This window comes from Macrotis lagotis, chromosome X (genome assembly GCF_037893015.1).
Source record: "Macrotis lagotis isolate mMagLag1 chromosome X, bilby.v1.9.chrom.fasta, whole genome shotgun sequence".
Taxonomy (NCBI): Eukaryota; Metazoa; Chordata; class Mammalia; order Peramelemorphia; family Peramelidae; genus Macrotis; species Macrotis lagotis.
The window spans coordinates 118538939-118564542 of record NC_133666.1 but is presented as its reverse complement, the minus strand read 5'-3'; the positions used below and the strand labels follow the sequence as shown (position 1 = coordinate 118564542).

Sequence of the window (25604 nt, the reverse complement as noted above, 5' to 3'; positions counted from 1 at the left end):
TATTCCAGATCCTGGGTGGCTATCATGACTATCATGCATCTCTATTTGGATACACCTGCCTGAATGTCTGATTGTACACGCAGGTCTGTTTGGTTAGGCCTGTACATATGCCAGATTGGACACGTGTGTCTATTTGGGAATATGTGTCCATTTGGACACACCTCTCAGTTTGGACACACCTGCCTTCTTGTATGTTTAGAGAACATGCCTGTCTGTGTCTGGACAACATGCCTGTCTGCATGTCAGTCTGGAAAGCACATGGCTGTTTGGACACATGTATCATTCTGGACACACCTGCCTGTGTGTTGGTTTGGATATGTGTGTCAGTCTGGACTCACCTAACAGCCAGGACATACATGTCTGTTTGGACACACATGTCAGTCTCGACACACCTGCCTTGTATGAGTTTGTAACATGTGGCTTTTTGAACATGTCTGTCTGCATGTCTGTTTGGAGAACTTGCCTGATTCTGTGTCAGTTTGGACATGCCTTCCTGTACAGTGGTCTGGACACATGTGTCTCTGGACATGCCTGTCTGTGTATCCATTTGGTCACATCTGTCAGTTTGGATACGCATGTCTGGGCATGCCTGTCTCCATGTCCTTTTGGAAATGTCTGTTTATCTGTGTATTTGGACTCTGATAATAAACAAGAAATGCATAATGAGCAGGGTGTCGAGTATAGACTAAGATAAACAGGATTTCTCTAAGAATACAAGAAAATAAGACTAGCTGTAGGGCCACCCAGACTGGTTTGAGCCAAGCTAGTTTCAAGGTCACTGTTTCTGCATTTCCATTTGGGTTTACTCTTGGTCACTGAAAAGGATTATTGGTTTATCAAGCCATCATTAACACCATTGCCTCTCCCTTAGTCAGTGGAAGAATTTTGCCTTGGATAAACTAAGACCTCAGAAAAACTTTAAATTACAAAGACTGAGGTCACACTCTTAATCTTGGGTCTTTTTTTACTTTTGTCTTGCCACTGAGCTCTGATGACTCTAGAGAAGAGACTTAGACTGATGACAACAAAACATCACCCTTAGGATGCCATTGATCCTCTTTGAGAATGAAGAATGAGCAACAACCTCTGATTTCATCATTACTCTCTATGTGTTTTCTTCCCTATTAGAATTTAAGTTTCTTAAGTGCAAAAACAGTATCCTTGTATTTCTAGATAATAGCATAATGCTTGGCACATAATAAGTGCTTAATACATCATTCATTCATTCAAGGGCTTTCTGGGGGCTTAATGGCATTAAGAGACTCATCCCCAGGTTCACATAGCCATTTTATTTGTGAAGAGGTGAGATTTGAACTCTGACCTGAATGAATTCATTTTTCCAGTACCTACTCTCTATTCACTATGCTATTTGATCTCTTATTACAATATTATATAGATAAAAAAGGATGTAGATTGAGAATCAGGAGACCTGGGTTCTAATTCTCTTTCTAGCCCTGCCTTTCTACCAGTTGCTATGTAATCATAGACAAATCATTTAATATACTTGTTTCATTTGAGGAGCAGTTTCTTATTAAAACCAATCAGATATAATCTCCATCTTCCAAAGCAGCTTATGTGTTTATAATTACACTCCCATATCATGGTAATTACTTATGATAAGTACAGTTCTTTGTGTTGAGGTATGGAGCAGTAAAAAAAGAAACTGCTCCTCCAATGAAAACATTTTGAAAAGATTTTTAGTATTTTTAATCATTACTATAACTTAGAAGAAAGTAGGAATCAATCAGTTTATTTGAACAGGTAGGAAATTGGGATTCCAAGAGGTTAGCAAATTTATGACATGAGCCTGACCAGCATTCAAATTTACTATGTTTTAGAATCCAAAATGCAAATCAAAGAGGAATATACTCTGACTCTTGAAGAAGAGAGTCCTACTGTTTATGGAGAGCTATCTCCTGAGAAAAATCAAGAAAAGGTGATGAACGATGTCATTGAAATTCAAGCAACAGGTGTGTTACAGATTTAAAGTTTATTTAACTCTAAAGTACTTCACTAAGATGACCAAGACTACCTATTTTTTTTTATCATATCACTTTTCCTCCATTTGGTTCAACTGTACCTGCTCAAAGTCCCTTTCAGCTGTTCACTATTAGTACCTTAACGTTCTCTCCAGAGTTGTGCTTTATGTCTGGAATGCTTTCCATTTCCCCACCCCCCCCAAATCATCTTTCTTTTATCATTTAAATTAAATTCCTACATTTGTCTGAGAAAATAAAACTGTTAGTTTCCTTTGCTAACTTTGTAAATGTTCTGACTTATCTTTTACCCCTAATTTGTTTTTGGTTAAAATAACTTATATTGGTTCAAATATTAGATTAAAATTATTATTCTGTTGTTCATATCAAATTATCTATTTAAAATTTTTAATATATAGGGGAGAGCAGGCAATAGAACTGTAAAGTATCTTTGTACAGTGCTATGTGGAATTAGATAATCTGTAAATGCCGTCTAAAAATATGAAATTGCTCTCTTATAAACCTAGTCTTTTTTTCTTCATAATTCTGAATCCAACAAGTACCAAACCTGACTTTGCCACTTTTGTTTTTCCAGATAGCCAGTGCCAAGCCTACAGTCTCTTAGAAGCAGTAGCTACACCTTTATTAAAAGTACTTGCTTGCCAAGATAATCTTCCTACATCAAACTGGAAATTTGCTACTCTTGGCTTTGACCAAACTAGATTTTTCTTAAAACAGCAAGAAAAAATAATAAATGATATTTTTCTTCAAGGTGAGTCAAAGTATAAGCTGTATTCCTTTAAATATACAGGTAGATGCTTACATGAACAGTAGTATACTGTTCATGTAAGCATCTATCTGTATGTATGTATTGGTAAGTTTACTTTATGATAAAGTTCATAAAGCCACAATGTTTCATAAATTTTTAGAGCTGAAAAATCCGGTAACCAACCTACAATTCTAGGCTGATCCTCAGATAGCAGAGATGCCATTATTGTCATGTCCATACTCAAAGCCTTCGCAACTTGGTAAGATACATGCCAGAGAGAACTGAATTTGGGGTTAGAGAAATTGGATTCTAATCTCAATTCTGCCACCTGTGGAATCAGGGACAAGTTCCTTAACCTCTTTGGGTCTCAGCAACTATTTCTGTAAGATGAGGGTATTAGATTAAGATAATCTTATAGGTCTCATCTAAATTTGTACTCCTCTGATTTTATGTATAACATGTATGTACACACACTATATGTACATATAGTGTGTGTATACTTTATCAACTCTATATAGAATTAGCAAAATATGGTTTTTTTAGAAAAGTATTGCATATATTTTCTATACTTGGTTTTGAATATCACTAGATTTGTTAAGTCTAGTAATACTAGAGCATCAGCTGTCCACTAGCTGCAGAATGAAGAGAAGGAAAAACTACCCAACTCTTGATTTTGCTTCTTTTTTCTGTTATTCAAAGAGAATAACTTCTGACCTGGAAAGGGTGGAGGAAAAATGGCCAAAAGAGAGCTGAAACCCCATGTTTCCAAAGAATAGTAAGAGAACTGTCTAATCTTGACATGTTCAAGTCACCAGGTTCTGGAACATTATATTCTATGATACTGTGAAAGAATTGGTGGATGTGACTGCTGACCTACTATTGTTACTATAAGTTAGCGATCTTTGAGGCATTGGGAGAATAGGAGAGAGATCACCATACCTGAAGACAGGAAAATGTCCTGATTTTCAAGAAAGACAATAGAGGCTATAGATTTTCAGCTAGTGAGCTTGATGATATTTTCTGGAAAAGTTCTAGAATGAATTATTAAAGAAATGGTTAAGGGGTGGCTAGGTGGCTAGGTGGCATAGTGGATAAAGCACCGGCCCTGGAGTCAGGAGTACTTGGGTTCAAATCCGGTCTCAGACAGTTATAACCTAGCTGTGTGGCCTTGGGCAAGCCGCTTAACCCCATTTGCCTTGCAAAAACCTAAAAAAAAAAAAGAAAGAAAGAAAGAAATGGTTAGTGAATGTTTAGAAGAAGAAGCAGTAATCAAAGTGTTTTTCAAATTTTTATCCAATTATACTTCTCCCATATCAAACTCATCAGAACAACAAGGGGTTAAGACTTACAACTACTAATGTTTCCCTCTCCCTTTCCCACTCTGCCAGAACCCAGAGGACAGTTTAGCAGCTAAAAGACCTGCTGTCACTGGGAGTTTCTTGAAAATTTGCCTTCCTCCTTCAACAACCACAGTCATTCAAAAACCTTCTGAGTTGTTTGACTATTCTCATAACTTGAATTAAATTGAAGTCACCAGCTTTATTCCTTCTGATGAGATAGAGGAACATCGGTCCTGTCACTACATCTAAAGTTCTTTTAGGCTTTACTATCTACCCTACTTCTAGGCAAATCTCTAATATTATCTGATCTACTGATTTTTTAGTTTAAGGAGCCTAGGGCCTCTATCTATCCCCATTGTTGTATTCTTAGGAGTCTCAGCTTTTTCCATCCCCTTGAAACTGAATTTTTTTTTATATGTTGTTTGTCCCAATAGGTATATAAGTGGTTTGAGTAGAGGCTCTCAATTTTTCTGTGTCCCTCACATTTAGTGATATGGTTCATAGTGAATGTTTAATAATTGCTTTTTTAAACCTCTTTTATTTTGTGAATTACAATTTATTTTTTCCCATTAACATCATATTTTCCCTTTTTCCCCTCCACAAAAAAATTGTAAAATCAAGCAAAACAAAATCCCACATTGTCCATGTCTAAAAAATAATGTCTTATTCTACATATTGAATCTTATTATTTTTATTTCAGGAAATAAGTAGCATACTTTATCTTTTACCCTCTGGAATCACAGTTGATCATTTTATTGCACTGATCAAATATTATATGCCTTTCAATGTTATTTCTTTTTAAATTGTTACTACTATATAAATTAATATTATTAGAATTAGTGGTTATATATAATATTAAGATTCTTTCCCCTCGTGCTAAGTGATTAAAAGACATGAAAAAACAATTCTCATATGTACTTATAAACAAGTATGTATATATATATGCATATATATATGTATGTATATATATATATACACCTATGTATATACCTATGAGTATAAAGAATTCATAGCACTTTTCCGATGGCAAAGAATTATAAACAAAATCAATGTCAATTGATTTGAGAATGACCAAATAAATTGTGAGACATATGTAATGGAACATTACTGAACTATAAGAAACCAAGAAGAGTAAAATTTTCAAGCATCTGGAAAATTATAGGTACTTATACAGAATGAAATAAGAAGCCAGAAAAAAATATATTCATTGACTACAGCAATGTAAAAAGAACCAAAACTAGAAACTGAATGTTATATAATAGTCATATTTAAGAATAGTCTTTGAAGGAAAGTTGAATAAATGGATCTTCCTCTTGTACAAAGTGAGAGACTATGACTGTGGAGTATTGCATATATATGCCATGAAGCAGAATTGATATGTTGTTTGGTTTTCCTGAATAGTTTTTTCTTTCTAAATTTTTGTTACAAGGGATGGGTTCCTGGGGAGAAAAGGTAGGAAGTGTGTATATATATATTCAGAAATGAAGATGTCAAAAAATAATAAAAATAAGATTTTTAGGGACAGCTAGGTGGCACAGTGGATAGAGCACTGCCCCTGAAGTCAGGAGTACCTGAGTTCAAATGTGACCTCAGACACTTAATAATTACCTAGCTGTGTGGTCTTGGGCAAGCCACTTAACCCCATTGCCTTGCAAAAAAAAAAAAAAACTAAAAAGAAATAAGACTTTTAAATAGACTAAAAATCTATAATTTTACCAGGAGTAAAAGTTTAAGCTCATGAGCTAGAGTTTATAGACTCTTACCTTCTTCCCATTTTTGAGGACTGAAACAACAGTTCTAATTCTCTATAATCAAAAATCAATAACAACTTGGTAATTACAGCTGTAAATGTTTCTCTAACCACCATAATTCAGATCTTCTTCCTTGAATATACTGAGAGCAACTAAATGCTTTTAATATCTCATTTATCTTCAGTGTCACTCTGTGGGGACTAGTTTTGTTCTGTCTTTTCTAATCAGGAGTTCATTTTCCTTGGAACAGATGAGAACAAGAAAAAATTCAGAATTATTCTGTTTTTCTCACTGTCATCTGCTATTATCATCATTATCTCTTTTACTTAGAGACATGGTTCTCTGATCTTTCTCTTTCTCCTAAAACAGGTTTTTTTTTAAAAAAAATGGAAAATTTTAATTACAAAAGATACTCTTTATGAAAGGAAAGAGAGTTGCTGCAAAAGCAGAAAATTACCTTTAATTTAATGTGATTTCTGCTTCTCATGGATTTGATATTATTTTAGTAAGGACTGAGTTTTTGAAGGCTTGTAGAATTATAAAGCACAGGTATAATTGTCATACTAAATACAGGGCCAAATGTCACTGGATCCCCTCTTCTTCAACTATGTAACTTAGTAGCAGAGATTACTTTAACTCCTACTTGTAGGCATCATCCTGCCCTAGGTACTAAAGTCAAGCCTTACCCTAATCAAGGAATCTTATCAGGTGAGTATAGGTGCTCACTATTCTTGTCACTGCATTCAAGTTTCTCAGCAACTAGCTTCTTTGCTTATTTTTCAACCCCTTTAGTAACTGGGTTTTCTACTTTGAATTCCTACTCTTTCTGTGACTGTCAGCGATGTCAATCACTTGCCCTCTTAAACCTAGCTATGACTAATGATATTAAGTATTTTACCTTTCATTTGACACTTCCTCTACTTTAGGATCCACTTTCAGATTCTAATCACAGCTTGCCTGTTCCTAAAATAGCTGATCCCTGGTCAACCCTTTGTATTTTCCTAGAAAGATCATCCTGATCAGTGATCCAACCTAATCCTTTGCCAGGCAAACCCTATTTATCTCCTTAGATCCCTCCTTTATAAAGAGCAAAAGCTTATTTGACGTTTTGATTTTTCAATTGACTTGGGAAAAATTAGGAAATATACATACATATATATATATATATATATATATTAGGAATGGCATTTATAAGAGATTTAAGCATTCACATACATTTGTTCTAACATATATATTTTATTATTTTTTTCTTATTTAGGTAAAAATGATGAAAGAGAAGTAATATTCAAACAGGCAGCATTGGTCCATCTTTTGGTAACAATTCGAGATCTCCTCTTAATGTGTACTTTGGACACAGCATTGGGTTAGTCAGAAAGTAATTCATTTCTTCATTTTTTAACCTTATCAAAATAAGACATCATCTAACCCAGAAATTATCATTTAAAATATCCTCAATTTATTGAAATATGAATATTTTCTGGGAAATTTTGCAACATTTTAAAAATTATAATCCATGTTTTGTGTATTTTTGAAACAACTAAGGATAGACATTTGTATTTATTCTTTAATTTTATTTTAATTGGCTAACATTTTAAAATGAAAAATGTTATGTCTAATAATTAGAATCATAAACCTAAGAAATTCCCTGGTTGTTTGGTTCTTGTCCTTCATTATTGAAGAAGACAAAAATGACATCACTGTGTTGGAGATAAATTACAGTGTGTTTTAGACCAATATGAGCTCAGAATGCTCCACCACAAGTCAGGCACAAATTGTCCATATGAACACCTGAGGTGATTACTCTAAACTTCCCTAAGTCAGAGGTGAATATATGGGGACATACCTTTTTAATTCTCATGCTGGTTTTTAACAGTTAACATTAACACTTTAAAAAAATAAAAAATATTAACCCTTGCCTTACAAGTAAAATTAGCAAGAATTTATTAAGCATTCTAGAAATACAAAGGCAGAAAAATAATTCCAGCTTTCAAAAAGCTCACAATCTAATAGGAAAGACTACATACAAATATCTTACATGCAAACACTATATATACATGATAAGATGAAAATGAACTAAGAAAGAAAGCACTAACATTAAGGGGACTCAAGAAAGCCTTCTTGTAAAAGATAAGAGTTTTTAAACTGTAAAACATCATGGCATCTGGAGATATGAGGAAGATGAGAATTCCAGGCATGGGGTACATACAGTGAAAATTCAGAGTTGAAGATGGAGTGTCATGTTCAAGGAACAACAAGGAGACAATTACAGATATTTATTAAATATTTGTTGATTTACTATCCATAATTTAGGTGGAATATGCATAAAATGTAAGCAAGTTCCTCTTTATCAAGCAAGAATATCTTGATTTAGCCACAATTATATTAATAATACATTAGAACATATCAGGAATGATAAAACTAAACCATTTTTTTCATTTCACATATTGAAAAAATGTTTCTAAAATACTGTGTTTTATAATTGTTAAACCTGAGATTTAAAATTTTTTTAGTAAATATAGTTTAATAAAGTACATAATTTATATGTTATATAATATAATTTATAATTTGGTTTGTTTCATATCTAATATTATTATGACAGGATACTTCTAAATATATCCTGTCTTAAAAATAAATTAGAAATCCCCGAAATCCCTCTGCTAGGAGAGTCTGTGGCTAGTGCATTATTTGAGTTTCAGAGTTCTGAACTGCTGTACATATAAAACTCATCCATTATTTCTCTAAGTAGAGCATAATTATAGTTGGCCAAAAGAATGGTGCTTAAGAGGTGCAAATTGGCCCAGGGTAGAAATTGCACATTAAAGCTTTTGTACCAATCCTAATTACCAAACCAATTGGGTTTATTAGTACTTATTAGTAGTCACTATACTCATTTGTTTTCCTAAGGTTGTCCACAAGATCCTATATATAATTATTTTTTCCCACATACATGTAGTAGAATTGTTTTTCTCTAAAAATATGAAAGATTGAGGCATGCATATATGTTGTACCGTGATTATAGACAATTCTATAAAAATTATAAAAAGATAGTTTATAGACATATAGGTTAGATACTCTCCTCAACTTAGTAAAATATTCCTTCTCATAATTCTTCCCTTGATTCAATTTAGTTCATTATTAATTTAGTTATTAAGATGATCTATAAGAGATATCTTATTAAAACCACTCAGATTTCAAGTTTCCCTTTAAAACTGAAAAATAACCACAAAAATTGAAATAAACATTCAATGACTTTTATTGTTTTTTTCTTAGTTTCCTGTTTGCTTACTATAAGGTTTATAAAGAAAAAAAGATCTATGTAACCTTTTTTTCCTTTGGTTTATAACAGGATATTTACTAAAAGCAAAAGATGTCTACAAAAGCATGTTAGGTTCCTGTTTGGATAATATTTGGAGACAGCTTGAGATTGTACAGTTTATCAGGAAGAAAAAGCCTGAAGCCAACCACAAAGAACAGCAGTTATATTGTCAGATGTTACATTTGGTACAAATGAACAATACCAAAGAACAGCAATTTAAGGTAAATAACTTCTGTAAAGTGTTCTTTAAAAAACTAGGATTCATATTCAGATTAGCTGCCAATCTTTGTTTAAATAATCAATTTATAAGACAAATTTTAAATTTACACTTAGAAAAGAGCTTACTTAATAGTGTTGTGAATTATTGAAGAAATTTAAGTCCTGGAAAAAGTCACAATTCATATGAGAAATTTTTTTCCCATGTAGCTAAGTAACTTTATTTTCTCAGTTTGGCACAGAGTCTGGCTCAGTGAAAATGTAGTTTGCATTCTAGAGTAATGTCATCATTCACAATGAAAAAAGAATAACTTTTATTGACAGGATTTTTATTAGCTTCCAAATATTGTGTAATACAATCAAAAAATTCAAGGGAGTAGAGGTCTGATCAATGTCACTTCTCAGCTGTGTGACCATGAGCAAGAAACTCATACTCTCTGAATATCAGTTTTCTCATCTGTAAAATGAAGAGAGAGCAAAACTTAATACTAACAACATTAATTAGATTGTTATAAGGAAAGCACTTTTAAAGTTATATTAGTATTAAAAAGTTGTACAAATTACTTTTATACTTTATGGTTATCCAAGTGTCTTCTATATGTGATTTCATTCAACCCTCAAAATCCTATATATTACGTAGTATAAATATTCCCCATGTTTTACAGATGATGAACCATATGATGAACCAAATACAAAATTAAATAAATTGTCCAATGTCAATCACAGAGTTAGGAGCCAAATTGCAAATACAATTTTTCCCCAAAATATTTATAATCTCTTATAATACTTATAATCGCTTATAATTTACTTTTTTATGATTACCTGGTAGGAGGTTACATTAGATTCACATTGTTATTGTTTAATCAAATAGTCATGTCTGAAACTTTGGGCCCCATTTGAAGTTTTCATGGGGGTATTCATGGCAAAGATCCTAGAGTGGATTACCATTTCCTTTTCCAGTTCATTTTATGGATAAAGAAACTGAGGCATATAGGGTTTCCTCACTTGCTCAGGGTCACACAGCCAGTAAGTAAGACTGGATTTGAACTCAGGAAGCTCAGTCTTCCAGAGCCGGCATTGTATTCACTATGCCAGAAAGCTGCACCTTGGAACTATACTTTTGAAATTCTGGGCATGGGAACTAAAGAAAAGGCAGCTGAACTTCAAAAAGTACAATAGTACCTAGAGTTCTCATCCTACATAAGTAAATTTAGCTATCCCTAAAAACACACTAAGTGGATTTTATCTTGACTGATAATTTATACCTTCAGCAATAAAGTGAATTCACTGCAAGACTAGATACTTATTAGTTATTCTCCTCTTATAACTAGTGTAATGTAAGCTATGACCCAGAATCCCAGGTTTCATGAGGGTTCAATCGGAGGGGCTCCTCATGAATTACTCTTTGGCTTGTATCCCTATCCAGGTTGTCCTCCAGGAACTTCAGAATATAGCTTATGTCTGATACAGCTTATATAGATCTGTGAGCATATGGGTAAAAAAGGGCACTTAGCCCCCATAAAGAACACTAAGTTAATTATTTATTCATATATATATATATATATATATATATATATTTATATCCATCCAACTTCCTATCCATCTCTCTGTTTGTCTATCTATGTAGCTAGGTAATGCAATAGACAGAGCACTGGATTTGGTGTCAGGAACACCTGAGTTCAAATGTGACCTCACATTCTTACTAGCTGTGTCACCCTGGGCAAGTTACTAAACTCTGTTTGCTTTAGTTCCTTATCTGTAAAATGATCTAAAGAAGGAACTGGCAAATTAACTCCAGTATTTTTTCCATGAGAACCCCAAATGAGATCCCAAAGAATTTGTCACAACTGAAATGATTGAACAACTATATTTTATATATGTATATGAAAAATATTTACATATATGATATATAAAATTCATTTCTATAATACAAAAAAGAGCCCATAAATAGTCAAGGATAACTAAGGGCATACTGATCAATATTTTAACAACTGACTCTTCCTCCAAAAAATGTATTTAGACATACTTTAAAATTTTAATTGCATTATTATTTTTCTCCATTACCTTAAGTCTACACAATCAGCAAGATAATAAATCAAGCCCTGATTTGAGGTGTTAGCCAATTTCTGACATGTAAATACCCTGAAAATGTAACACTAAGCTCTGGAGAACATATCTGAACTGGCTCCAACACACCACAATATTGATTTTCTTGTCTCTACGTCAGTCCAACTTCTCCAGTCTTCCAGACTTATAGTGGTATGCTAAGATTTGGGACTCCCCTGAAAAAGAAATTTGACCTTGGGGTAGCTAGAATATCTTTGGGATGTTCTACACAACTTAGGGATTCATAAAGGGCAAGAACTAGGTTTGTTTTTCCCAGTTTTGTCTCAATCATGCTGCTCCACTAATCTCAGAGACATATGCTTACTTCTCATCATTCTAAAACTTTGAGTTCAGTAATTCAAAAGAAACTTCTTTTCTCTCTAGAGAGCTAGTAATTAGCCTTGACTAATTCCCTCCCTCTCTTTAAGAAGTCAAGTCCTGGAACTCTTGCCATTCCACTGATGCCCAAGTTATTGCCATCTCTCAGGTCATATGGTTCTTCCTGCCAGGCACTCTGTGGTTATTCTATCACTGATTCTCCTGCTGCCAGTACTGGGGAGTGAGGGTTTCTGGAAAGGAAGGAGATAGAAGCAGGAAAAGAATATAATGTACAACTACACGATTTTACTCCCAAAGGACCTATATCCACACAGTAGTATAGACTTCTCTTGCAGGTTTAGAATTCAACTCGGGGGTGGGGGGCAGCTAAGTGGTGCAGTGGATAGAGCACCGACCTTGGAGTCAGGAGTACCTGAGTTCAATTCCAGTCTCAGACACTTAATAATTACCTAGCTGTGTGGTCTTGGGCAAGGCACTTAACCGCATTGCCTTGCCAAAAAAAAAAAAAAAAAACCTAAAAAAACCAAGAATTCAACTCAGTTTGATTTCTCAGATATTGTTAATATTATTTTATATTATCAAAACATTCATGTTTTTCTCCCTCTTACTTCCCCCACTCACTGAAGGAAAAAACAAACCAAACTAGAGAATTCTGGTATCATATAGGCACAGTCAAGCAAAATATAATCTTACATTGGTCATGTACAAAAATGCCTTTCTTATTCTGCTTTTGTTTATAGACCTGAGTCCAAGACAGTGGCTAAAATCTTCAGTGGTCATGTTCAATTCATGAGTCAACTAAATAAATTTATCTACCACTTTCCTAAGGAGATGTCTTCAAAAGCATAGGAAAAGTTTTAAACTTTATCCTTGTCAAACTGATCATTTAATTGTTCATATTCCATTAAGGAGCTGTCCTCAGTCTTCTCATTGGTCATTTATACACATGGTATATAAGGAAATTACTTCAGGCTATTTAGGTTCACACTAGCTAGAACTTTGAAACAAAAATTTGTGATAGGCTCATTCATTCAACTTTATTTTTGTAGACATGCTTGAGAATTCAGCCAAAGTCGTGGAACCTAGTATCAAAATATGTTTGCAATTCTCTAGGAAACTTCGATTTCTGTAGGTTGAAATAATAAAAGCCATAATGCATTTTATTAACAAATTTTATTTAAATAATTGTACTTCAAAAACATATGCAGAAAGTTAAGTAGTTACAGGAGAAATTTGACCTTGACGTAGCTAGAATATCTTTGGGATGTTCTACACAACAAGCTACAAAGTACAAAGTACAAGCTACTTTGTGTAGTCAGGATAATACTGTCAGTAAATAAGATAATTTGTTTATCAGCCAGGAAAATCATTCATACTACCTGATATTATCATAAGAATTATATAATGGGAGATATCTTCTAACAATTCCCTGATTGATAACTATAGCAATTGTAGATAATATCAAATAACATTTAACTCATACTAAATGGAATTTTCTATTTGATTTCTCATTGATGTTAGTGACGCTAACACATCCAAAATCATAATCATCATGAGCAGCAGCTAAATAAATGAAACAACAAGATACAGAGTTATATACTTTTCTGGAAAGGTTATGGAATGAGATGTTTTGATTAATAGACTATGTTGGTGAATACTTACTGGTTATACCATTTAGTTTTCAAACAATAAAACACTGCACTAAAATAATTTAATAATAATAATTTAACCCAGTTCAACTGAATCAATCTGAATATTTTTTGATGTTTCAAAAATATCTAAGAAGGGGTAGCTGACTGAGGCAAGAATGGGATCAGGACACAAACAGAAGGATTGCTTTTAGTGAGGAAAAGGGCCACTCCTTTGATAAGTGACTGGAGAAGAGAAGAGATGATAACAGTAATCCTGAGGAGTAGAATGGAGGATAAGAAGGAACTCATGACAAAGGACCTTGGTGTGAGTTCTCAGAAAGATTACTACTGAGCCTGTGTGCCAAAGAATCAAAGAAAGAGGAAAAGGAGTCATATGAATAAAAAATAATATCAATTAATTGATTCCAATTATTTGAGATAGAAACCTTTACATAATTTTAAAAATAGGTACATTTGACCATATTTCTTATATGAAACACTTATTAAAAAAAACTTCACTATTGCTTTGTAAACAAAATGACCAAGACTTAACTTAGATTTATAGAACTTAGATAGAACTGAAGGGCATATTAAAAACCATCTAATTCAGAGCCCACATTTTACAGATGAGAAAATTAAATCTCCTGGAGATCTTGAATGAAGACTTAGACTCTAGAGCAGAGGCACTTAAACTCATTTTATGTCTTGGACTCCTTTGGTATTCTGATGCAACCTATGGACGCAACATCTTTATATAATTTGGGTGGTGGGACAATATCATAGGGTCATAGATTTAGAGCCATCCCTTCTAACCCCCTCATTTTACAAATGAAGAAATTGATACCCAGAGAGTTTCAGTAACTTGCCCAATAACATAGATGGTAAGTGACAAGAACTCAAAACCAACTCCAATGCCTTCTTCACTGTGCCACTAACTTTTAAAATATATAATGCATATTAATATCTGAAGCTATATTACAGATAATCTAAAATAATATTCTCAGTTAATACGATGGGGATTGTTATATAAACAATCCTTGTTGCAGTCCATTCATCATGAAATCTAATGTTAATATGTGAAAGATAATTTATAAATGTATTACTTGTAAGGGAAATTAATATTGATACCAAAGAAACTGGAAAATTGATGTTTCAGTTAAATTGTCTCAAATAGAAAATGAGAGACTCATTGATGGGGGGAGGGAGTCTAGAAACTATATATACTGATTTTATGTATAAACTAGTATATTTCTTGAATATTTTTTCTCTATAAAGAATAAAATAGAACCCTTAAAATAAAGTTGACATCAGGAATAGTCACCACTCAGAAACATCTTCTTCAAGAAGTTCCTTTCCAGGGTCAGCTAGGTGGCACAGTAGATAGAGCACTGGCCCTGGAGTCAGGAGGACCTGAGTTCAAATCCAGTTGCAGACACATAAGAATTACCTAGCTCTGTGACCTTGGGCAAGTCACCTAACCCCACTACCTTGCAAACACTACAAAAAAAGTTCCTTTCCATCCAGATTTATCATCCTAACCAGTGTAGTTATCTATTAGTCCTCAAGTTACCCTCCCTTTACAAAGAGCTTTTTCTCCAAGTCAAACCTTATCCTTACTTCTGAAGCTTTCAGTATAAGTATTCATGTCCCCTCATATACCTTTGCTTCTCAGTTCATCAACCTATTTGATTAAGCCTTCAGTCAGTCCATTTTAGAACTAAGTCAGTACGGGTCTGTCCTCACCAGGAAAGTGAAGGTACAGGATGGTTGCTTCTGGAGGTGAAAAGGTTAAGTCCTTAGTTTTTGTCCTTATCTCATAATTACCTAGCAAAGTGCTTGGTATAATAGATATTTAATAAGTACTGGTGAGTTGAACTGACATTCAAAATTTACTTAAGGTTAGTGCACTGTGTTGAAATTTGTTATTTTAATGTCCTTTAAAATGGAATTCTCATTCATGTGAATAAATTATTTTTACTTTGATCAGGTGCTAATTATAACAAGAATGGACTCAGATGATGAACATTGTTTACTTATTGAAATACTTAGTAAAATAAAAGGTTAGTATTTCTTTTTCTTTGTTATTGAATTGATTTTAATTTTGTTCCTTCATTTCAGTTGTGTCCTATTCATCATGACCCCATTTGGGGTTTTCTTGGCAAAGATATTGGAGTGATTTGTCACTTCCTTCTCCAGATCATTTGAAAGATAGAAACTAAGGCAAATAAGGTTAGGTGACATGCCCAGGGTCGCACAGCTAGTAAATATTTGGAGTAAAGAGAAGTTCAAGACATTGCATAAATAACATGTTTCCCTATGTTCTAGAACTAGTCTGTAATCTAGGCATTATCTTCAAGTAAAATGTATTGAAATTACAGCTAGGTGACACAATGAATAGAGTACTAGATTCTAGAGTCAGGAAGTTCTAAATTCAAATCTGACTTCAGATATTTACTAACTGTGTGACTGGGCAAGTCATTTAATCCTGTTGGCTTCAGTTTCTTCAACTATAAAATAAGCTGGAGGAGGGGTAGCTAAGGTGGCATAGTAGATAGGGCACCATCCTTTGGAGTCAGGAAGACCTGAATTCAAATCCAGCCTCAGACTCTTAATAATTACCTAGCTCTGTGACCTTGGGCAAGTCACTTAACCCCATTGCATTGCAAATAAACAAATAAATAAATAATAAGCAAATAATTAAATAAGCTGGAAGAGTCTGTTCATTGTATTTTGTCCATCTCAGAAAAAAAACTTCCTCAAATTACTCTTCATTTTCTCTACTTTCTGATAATGAATTACTCCTTTTTTCTCTTTATCCAAGCCTCTTCCATTTTATCTAGTGGATTACCCTTAAATCATCTGTTCTCATTCTTTTATCTTCAAACTCTTCCTATCTACTAGTTCCTTCCCTATTGGCTTCAAACATGGTCACTATTCCCCTATCCTTAACATACCTTCACTAGATCCTATCTTCTTCTAAAGATATCATCCTACATTGTTACTACTTTTTTTCAGTCAAACTAGTTGAAAAAGCTATTTATCATCACTGTCTTGTACTTCCCCTCTTTTTATTTACTTCTCAACCCTTGACTACCAGCTTTGACTACCAGCTTCTTCACTTAGCTTAAACTTGAGTGCAAGTTGTTACCTAGAATTGGGTGTTAGTTATATTCAAACTTCTTATTTGAAGGGGAAAAAAATTTCACCATTATTCTCTAATAAGATGGGTTTAGTTACACATTATGGTTAGATATTTAATATGGATATCTTAAAATTAGGTATTTTCATTTCCCTGATATTCAAAAAAGTAAAAACTGAATATCCTTTTTGAAACATATATTTACCCCAGATATATAACCTGCCAAAAATATTTTCTATTGTGAGTGTTAAAAACAGCAGTAACAACAAAACACCCTGAACCCCTTTATAAATCATTTGAACTCTCACAATGAAGCCCCTTTTCTGAGATAGCATTGTATATATATATATATATATATATATATATATATATATATATATATTCCTTGATTGTTAGATCAAGTCAATTTATGTCATTTTAGAAAGAAGTATATAAAACTAAGATCATTGAAAAATGTTTATTTTCTGTTGTTTTGCCAACTCAGGTTTACAATCTATTTGTTTATATCCTGAAAAAAGAAAAGCTTTACTGGAATCCAGTCATATTTTAAATGGGTGAGTCGTTTTTTAATAGATAGTTGACTCTTCAATCAATATTGGTTGCTCCTCACCCCTATTACCCTATGGCTAATGATTTTGAAATATTCAAGTACAAAAGGAAAATAGATGCTATTGTTGTCCTCATTTTATAATTGAGGAAACTGAGGTGAAAAGAGGTTAAGAGACTTGTACAAAGTTACAAAGCTAGTAAGTATCTGAGACCTTATTTGAATGCAGGTCTTCCTAACACCAGGTCCATCTGACTACCATATAACTGACATTATGTTATATTTCCACACATTAAATGATTAGAGAAAACTTATTTTTAATCTTAAAAAAGTCACAGAGTTGAATACCTGAAAATTAAGTAATTTGGGGGTTTTTCATCACTAATATAATTACTCTTTTCATTGCTTTAATCTTTCATGAAAGAAAATTTTTGGAGTACTTTGATTAATATGAAAAAAAAATCAGAATAACTATTAAAGAGGATTAGTTTAAGACCAAAAGTCATTCCCACATAAATAATTCATTAAAGATCACAAACAGTTCTTAAAAGAATTGTAAATTATTAACAACCATATGAAAGAATCCTTACTAATAATAAGAAAATTGAAAATCAATAATTATATAAAAGTCAAAAACTCATTATTTTTATTAAGAAAATCAAAACAACCTTGTATTTATCCATCTTATACCTAGCAAATTTACAAAGATGACAAAAATAGAAATACTCAATGTTGGAAAGATTGTGAAAAGATATGTACACTAATGCATTGTTGATGGAGTTGTGAATTAGTATATTCATTTTGGAAAGCTTTTTGAAATTGTATAATATAGTGCATTAAAAATCATTACTTCTTTGGCCTATATATTCTACCATATGGTAACAAAGCCTAAGGAGATCACAGATTAAAAAGTAAGTTTCCATAATAGAAGCACTTTTTGTGATCACAAAGAGCTGGACATTTAGGTGAGATAAGAGCAAAAGATATCAATAAAAAGGAAATCTAGGCTGAAAACTCTAAGATATCTTACTAGATTTCAGTAATCAAAATTTGTATTCCTTTGGGCAGAGCACCATCAGGTAAGCATATAATTCCCAATGATAGGATAATGCCTAATTAAAAGTCCTTTCTTAATCTTTTTTCTCTGACATGAGCAATTGGCATTTGCTGATAGAAGAAACAATTCCCATGTGAAAGTCATATATGAATGGGCCACTAATACAAGCTAATTTATGCAAAACTACTTACTCACTAGTTCTGCTTTTCTTCATGACAGTTAAATAAGAATAAAAGATAGGGTATATTTGCAACAAATGATTCAAAACACATATATGTTTAACTCAGGTAGCAATGACCATTTTAATAATAGTCAGGATCCAGTAACTAAACGGAAATACATGATAATACAATGGAAACACTTTATAACTAAAAACATTTTATTTTGTAATGGCTAAAAATTCAGAATTATGCTAGTAAGTTGCAAAAGTAGCAACCTAAGGGCAGCTAGGTTGTGCAATGGATAGGGCACTGGCTCTGGAGTCGGGGGATCTGAGTTCAAATTTAGCCTTGGTCACTTAATAATTGCCTAGCTGTAGGACCTTGGGCAAGTCACTTAACCCCATTGTCTTAAATTTTTAAAAATGCAGTAATAGAAAATTATAATTAATGTATTCACTATAAGTGTAGATATAGTGTTTCCAAAGTTGTAAAGCAACATTTTCGGTTTTAAAGGAATAAGATTTTTGGGCAATCGTAGAAGAATTTCTAATTATGATTTTTCTGCTGGGTAGTGATAGTGTTTTGAGGGAAAACAAAACAAGTAATATTGGTTCTCTGCATTTCAGAACATAAAAATAGGCTACTGTTCTTTGCTTCATTGCTCAGGGTGAGGGTGTAGGAACATAAGCATCTAAGGTGGTAGGAAAAGAGGAAGAACAGATTGGACATTAAATTAAACAGAAATTGTGCTGGTGCTTTTCCTAAATTAGTGAACACATGGAATTAGGGGTTAAAACAAAAACAGAAACCATGATCCTCTACCATCATCAAGCTGGAATTCTCAATGGGATATATTTTAGTTTACCCATCCAAGGATAAACAAATTTTTAATACTGTTTTCTTGGCTCTTCTAGCCTTAAGAAGTGTTCCTGCATGGTTGTACATAATCGACATATTGGACCTGACTTTCCTTGGACTCAATTCTCATTCATGGTGGAATATAATTATGTAGAAAATTCTTGCTGGACTGAGCATTGTAAACAATTGGATATCCCTTACATGGCCTATAAGACAGTTCTCCCAGATGGAGTTTTTAAAAGTAAGATAAGTCCCAAATTAAGAATTTCTCCATTCTGGTAGAAATTTTTTATTTGATTTATATCCTAAATATTTTTTAAAAAATCTTTTCTGTTTTACTGCTTAACATGAAGTTGTAATAAACACTGGAATGCCTAATAAAAGTATAACAAATGTGCCACTAAGGCTCCCAACAATCAATTAATGCAATTAAGTCTGTAATTAAAATTATGAATTGTGATTATGATAATGAGCTCTTTTATATAGTTTGTAGCTAATGCATTTTTAAGTAATGTTATTTTAAATGATCTTCATTAAATGGTTGACAACGAACATTTAATAGATACTAAAGAATAATGATCCACAAATATTTGGGTAGTGGTCTTAAACCAAAATCAGTCACTTTTCTCCTCCCTACTTTAGCAATGAATAACTCAAATTATTACGTTGGTAATTCCTAGTTAAGTTGGCCATATCCTGAAACTAAAGGATTGAATGCCTTAATAAGGCATTATGAACCCCAACTTCCCACTGTAAGTTACAAAATACAGAACTCAGTTTCTACCATAGACTATATCTACTTGTGGAGTTTGCCTCAAGTGATTGTCTTATTCCTTCACTTTCCATAAGGTTTTGAGTACAAATGGGGATCAGAGCTGAGGTTGAGAATTTCAATCTAATATTCTAAAGACCTGGTCACCTTAATGACATCTTTAGGCTCTTTGATACATAGCAGTGAAAGCTAAATTTATCCCTGTCTGGAATGATAGTATTCTTATATATTAGAAGAGCTAAAAAGTATTCCTAATTCAGAATAGAAATTTTAAAAGGCTTCAGAGGTTTACTCTTCTAATTTTCTAAGGAAAATATTCTATAAATATATTTATGTTCTTTAAATAAAAGAATAATCCAGAAGCAAATCTTTGTCTTTTTTCTGTTTTAACAAAAGATAACAAATTCATATATATATATATATATACACACACACACACACACACACATACACACACACACACATACACACACATACATACAAGTAAATTTTTTTTATTTTACTTAGAAAATGCTTCACTGGACAGATTTGGTGGTTTTCTTTTGGAAATTCAAATCCCGTATGTGTTTCTCACATCTGAAGGACTTATTAACACACCAGAAATACTTCAACTACTAGAATCAAAGTAAGCCCCAGGTTTCCTAATTTTATTTTAGGTATAAATATGCTAGATATGCTCTGTTTTAGGTAACAATATCCTTCTGAATTCAAAACTTGCATAACAACATAAAGGAATATTTTATATTCCTTTATGGAAAGGTAAAAAATTATTCCCATCCTAATATATGTTCCCCAAATCACTAGAAAAAATGGTGATTATATGATAATGGCAATGTAATGTACACTGGAGCAAAAGAAGTTTTCTTAAATTTTTTTTAAAAGTTTCATTATTTGACTAAATTACTTATGTTTTTGTAGCTACAATATAACTTTAGTGGAAAGATGTTGCAGTGAATCCTTACAACAGTTTGGGGATACAGATCACTATGTGGTAGTGACAATTGATGAATGTACAGCCATAATTATTCAGGTAAGATTAAGTGGCATAAGGAAATAACTTAATCAAAAAGAAAATAATATATTTTGTGTTTCTCAAGTCTAATAATAGTATCTTTATTGATTTTTCATTGAGACCATGAAAGACTATTTCAAAGAAAAGGGCAATAGATCATTAAGGAGGTGTTTGTATTACCAGTTAGGTTCAGTTGAAAAGAATCTAGCTTTCAGTTCACAGAAGTCAGTTCTCTTAAGGGAACAGATACAGAGATGTATGTGTATATGAGTATCAGTTGTTGTTTTTAATAATGTTTATTAATTGATATCTAAACATAAAAAATTGAAAAATAATATGGAATTGAAACTTGTATGTTCCAATTCTATCTGTAGTTAGCATCATTTTAATTCAGTTGAACAAAAATATGTGAAAATCTATGGAAAATCATAATTAGCAGTTGGATAGTACCTAGAGCAGATTCACTTGGCCTCCTAGTTCCCAGGAGGAGATAGGAAATACATAAAATAGCAAGAGGAGGACATAGCTATGTTGGAGGGGAGCAAAAGCAGGTCTTGGGAGAGATCATCTGCAATGGCCTTGTGCATTTGGTGGTCCAGAACAGGCTAGCAGAAGAAATCACCTGGCACAGGGAATATCAGTCCAGTTCACCTTCAATAGGACAATGCCTCAGGTGACTCTCCCTTACTTTTACTCAGAATTCTGTACTCCTTCATACATAGCTCTAAACCCCTCAACTCTGAGGCCCCCTCCTTCCTTTCTAGTCTTCTTACACTTTGCTCCCTGATTATCCTGATTATCCTGATTACCTGTTATCCTGGCTGTTCCACAAACAAGACCCTTCACCTCTAAGATCTGGGCATTTTCTCTATTTCCCTCCCATGTTTGGAATGTTCTCCCCACTCTGCTTGACTACTGATCTCACTGACTTTCTCTAAGTCTCAGTTAAAATTCCACCTTCTATAGGAAAATTTCCCTATTCCTCTTTAATTCCACTGCTTCCTCTCTTTTTTTATATTTCCTATTTATCCTGTATAGAACTTGTTTGTATATATTTGTTTGCATGTTGTCTCTCCCATTAGCCTGTAAGCTCCTTGAAGGCAGGGATTGTCTTTTTGCCTCTTTCTATATCCCCCAGAGCTTAGCACAGTCATTAACACATGGTAGGTGCTTAATAAATGTTGATTTGCTCTAACCCAGAATTGCTCTAAATGAGGTTTCAATGTGATGAAGGACAAGTGTATACAAATATCGATGATAGAAGGAACAGTGAAATGAGAACAAATAGAAAAAAAATTAAGGCCAAAGCAATTCTGTTCATCTAGGCCAAAGAAGTAGAATTGATAGGACTTCTTGGAAAAAGGTAACACCTGAGCTAGACTTTAAATAAGACACTGACTGAAAGACAGGCCTTCCAACCACAGAGAAGGCAGAAACTAGGGAAAGTGAAGAGTGAGTGAGAAAGAGGGACCAGAGCAGCAGGCTCCTGTGGTCCACTGGAATATAGAAGTACTTAAAGGAAGAGAATATGAAATCAAACTGGAATGGAATCTGGGATTTAGAATGCAGAGATCCTGTAGTGCCAGCATGAAGAATATACTCTGTTCCTTAGACAATGAAAAGCTACTAAAAGTTTTCAGATAGAGGAATGCCATGCGCAGAGTAGTATATTAGAAAGATTGTTCAGGTAATGGTGAAGAAAATAAACTGGAGGCGCAGTGAATAGACCACCAACCCTGGAGTCAGGAAGATCTGAGTTCAAATCCAGCCTTAGACATCTAATAATTAATTACCTAACTGTGTGACCTTGGGCAAGTCGCTTAACCCCATTGTCTTGCCAAAAAAAATAATATATGCTTTGTCAAATGCAATCACTAATACAGTGATTTTTTTTCCCCTTTAATTGTTTTTCTTTGAATCTAGGGGTAGAGGGGAGTGAAATGACTGATGTAAAGACAAAATGCATTAATAAAATACAAGAAAAATATGGTAGGAAAAGGAGGTCTTGAAATAGGGTTGCTCCAAAACAAAGAAAGGGAAAAAAAGAAAGTCATTAAAAAATTTTAAATGTACAAAAAAATGAAAGAAAAACTTAAAGGAGTCACACAAGCAGAATGGCTTTGAAAGTTACATGTTGAATTTATTAGATATTTAAAAGCAAAAGTAAGCAGTACATAGACTCACAATTTCATATGTAATCAATCTTTTTTCTTCTACTTAATGTATGAAAATGTTCATTTTATTTAGTATTTGTTAAGTCCATAATTTAAAAAATAAATAAAATTTAAAAAGAGAGAAAAGCCAGTATAAGGAACAGAAATTCTGTAATAAGAATAAACTGCTTATGTTCCTTTTCTATTAATAATACAGGGAAAATGGATGAGAAGTAGAATCTAGTCATGGAAGAGATTTTGTGAAATGGATAATAAGAGTATTTGATATTTGACTGAAGCCTTGTCATTCATCTTCTATTCTGTTTTAAGCTTCTTATTCTGGCTTGGTTAGAAAGATTCCATGAAAATGAGGGCCCATGAGCTGTCTGAGATAGTCAGTTATCCCTTGAGTTTAATAGACTTAGGAGGTAGTCATTTTGGGAAGGCTCTGGCTGTTGCATACGTTTATTTGTAAATTTTGAAGTAAAAATTTTGGCTTCTGGGCACAGCAGATAAAACACCTGGCCAGTATCAGGAAGATCTGAGTTCAAATTCAGCCACAGACTTACTGTGTAACCCTGGGCAAATCATTTTATCTTTGTCTTGCCTCAGTTTCCTAAACTTTAAAATGTAGATAATAATATCCTCTTCCTTATGAAGACTAAATAAGTTTATGTTTGTTTCTTTTTTTGTGGAAAAATGTTATGTTTCAGTAAAACTGGTCTAGATGGGAAAATATAGCAATATATTTACATTGTTTACTTTTAGGCTGTCTTATTTTCTGTTTAATTTTATCTTTTTTTTTTAGTATAAACAAAATTGATCTTAATATTCTCTGACTAGACTCTACATCTTATCCTCCACACCAAAAAAAATTATTTTCTCTTTGTCTATGCTTATTCTTTCAGTTTCTTATACTTATCATTACCATAGTATTTATAGAACTATATCAAATAATAGTGATGATATTGAATATCCTTGTCTTATTCATTATATTATTAGAAAGACCTTTAAGCTTTTTGCATTACATATAATGTTAGTTACAGATTTTAAGTAACTACTATTTGCCATATTAAGCAAAGATTCATTTATTCCTTTATTCTTTAAGATTCTTTAACAAAAGCAGTTGTATTTTAGCAAAAACTTTTTCAGCATCTATTGATATAATGCCACAATTTTTATTATTTCTGTTAAAATATAGTCTATTAGGTTTATGCTTTTCCTTCTATTGAACAAACCTTGTTTTCCTGATCATAATATGCATTCTCTTTGCAGATGAGGAAAATGAAGTCCAGAGAGATGATTACAATTGACTTAGGAAAAAATTTACTTATGTGGAAAATTTTCAAGTGTTCAAAGACAGTCAAGATATATTCCACTTCCCCTAGGAAAAAAATTAATACAATCTCCTTCCTCTTTTCAATATTAACACTGTGTCTAGGCTATCTAGTCATATAAAATGGGGAAAAAATCCAGAAAAAGCACCTCAAAAGGGTTGGCTTCATTTAAAAAAAAATCTGTATATAGGGGTGGCTAGGTGGTACAGTGGATAGAGCACCATCCCTGGAGTCAGGAGTATCTTGAGTTCAAATATGGCCTCAGACGACTAATAATTACTTAGCTGTGTGGCCTTGGGCAAGCCACTTAACCCCATCTGCCTTGCAAAAACCTAAAAATAAATAAAAATAAATAAATGAATCTGTATTTATGCCCAAGTCCTTACAGTTCTATAAAGCTAAAGATGCTAGTTTCAACAATCACCAATCCTAACTGACCCTTATGCTGACTTGGATACATTTCCTTTCCTGTGATTAATCCCAAAATTAATAATAATACTTCTCTCTTCTATCTGCTGGGATTCTAACAGAATTAGTTTTCATTTCTGCACCTAGCTTCTGCTAAACTGTTTCCTCTTAACTGAGTTTTTAGTAGGGTAGGGTGTGGCTCCCCAAACTTCTTAGCTCATAGACAGATATCTGAAGTTAGACTAACTCCACAAAGCAGCCTAAGCAAATTCCCATTGTACTAGGACATCAAGTATAATAATGTTTGTCCTTAATTTTTGAAGAAGACCACAACATCAGGGAGGTGATGCCATGACAAACACATGAACTGGATTTGAGGGAGGGGGTGCTGTACTAAATTATCAGCCTCACTTTCTCCTCCAGAGTGATCTGGGTCCAGTGGCCAGATATGAATCAGGATGACTGGAGATGACCCTGGATGAGAGGCAATCAGGGATTGGCCAAGGTCACATAGCTAGTAGGTGACAAGTGTCTGAAACTACATTCAAACTCTTGTCTTCCTGAATCCAAGGCCATTGCTTTATCCAGTATTCCACCTAACTGCCCTGTACATCAAGTAGAGTTTTGAAGAAAGACAATTGATTGCTGCTTCCTTTACACCTCTAAAATGCAAAGGTACAGATTTTCCCACAGGTCATCAGAAAAATTTCTAAAGA

At 33.2% G+C, this 25604-nt stretch overlaps 1 protein-coding gene across 1 annotated transcript in view; it reads left to right on the top strand.

Moving 5' to 3' along the window:
* Positions 1 to 25604, top strand: part of SHOC1 (shortage in chiasmata 1) — a 138542-nt gene that overhangs the window by 84409 nt on the left and 28529 nt on the right. The window contains exons 14-22 of the mRNA XM_074206097.1: positions 1839 to 1970; positions 2572 to 2748; positions 7095 to 7199; positions 9183 to 9373; positions 15432 to 15504; positions 17068 to 17137; positions 19263 to 19447; positions 20486 to 20603; positions 20897 to 21008. Of these exons, the coding sequence (XP_074062198.1) occupies positions 1839 to 1970; positions 2572 to 2748; positions 7095 to 7199; positions 9183 to 9373; positions 15432 to 15504; positions 17068 to 17137; positions 19263 to 19447; positions 20486 to 20603; positions 20897 to 21008 (1163 nt within the window). The remainder of the gene's footprint in view (positions 1 to 1838; positions 1971 to 2571; positions 2749 to 7094; positions 7200 to 9182; positions 9374 to 15431; positions 15505 to 17067; positions 17138 to 19262; positions 19448 to 20485; positions 20604 to 20896; positions 21009 to 25604) is intronic.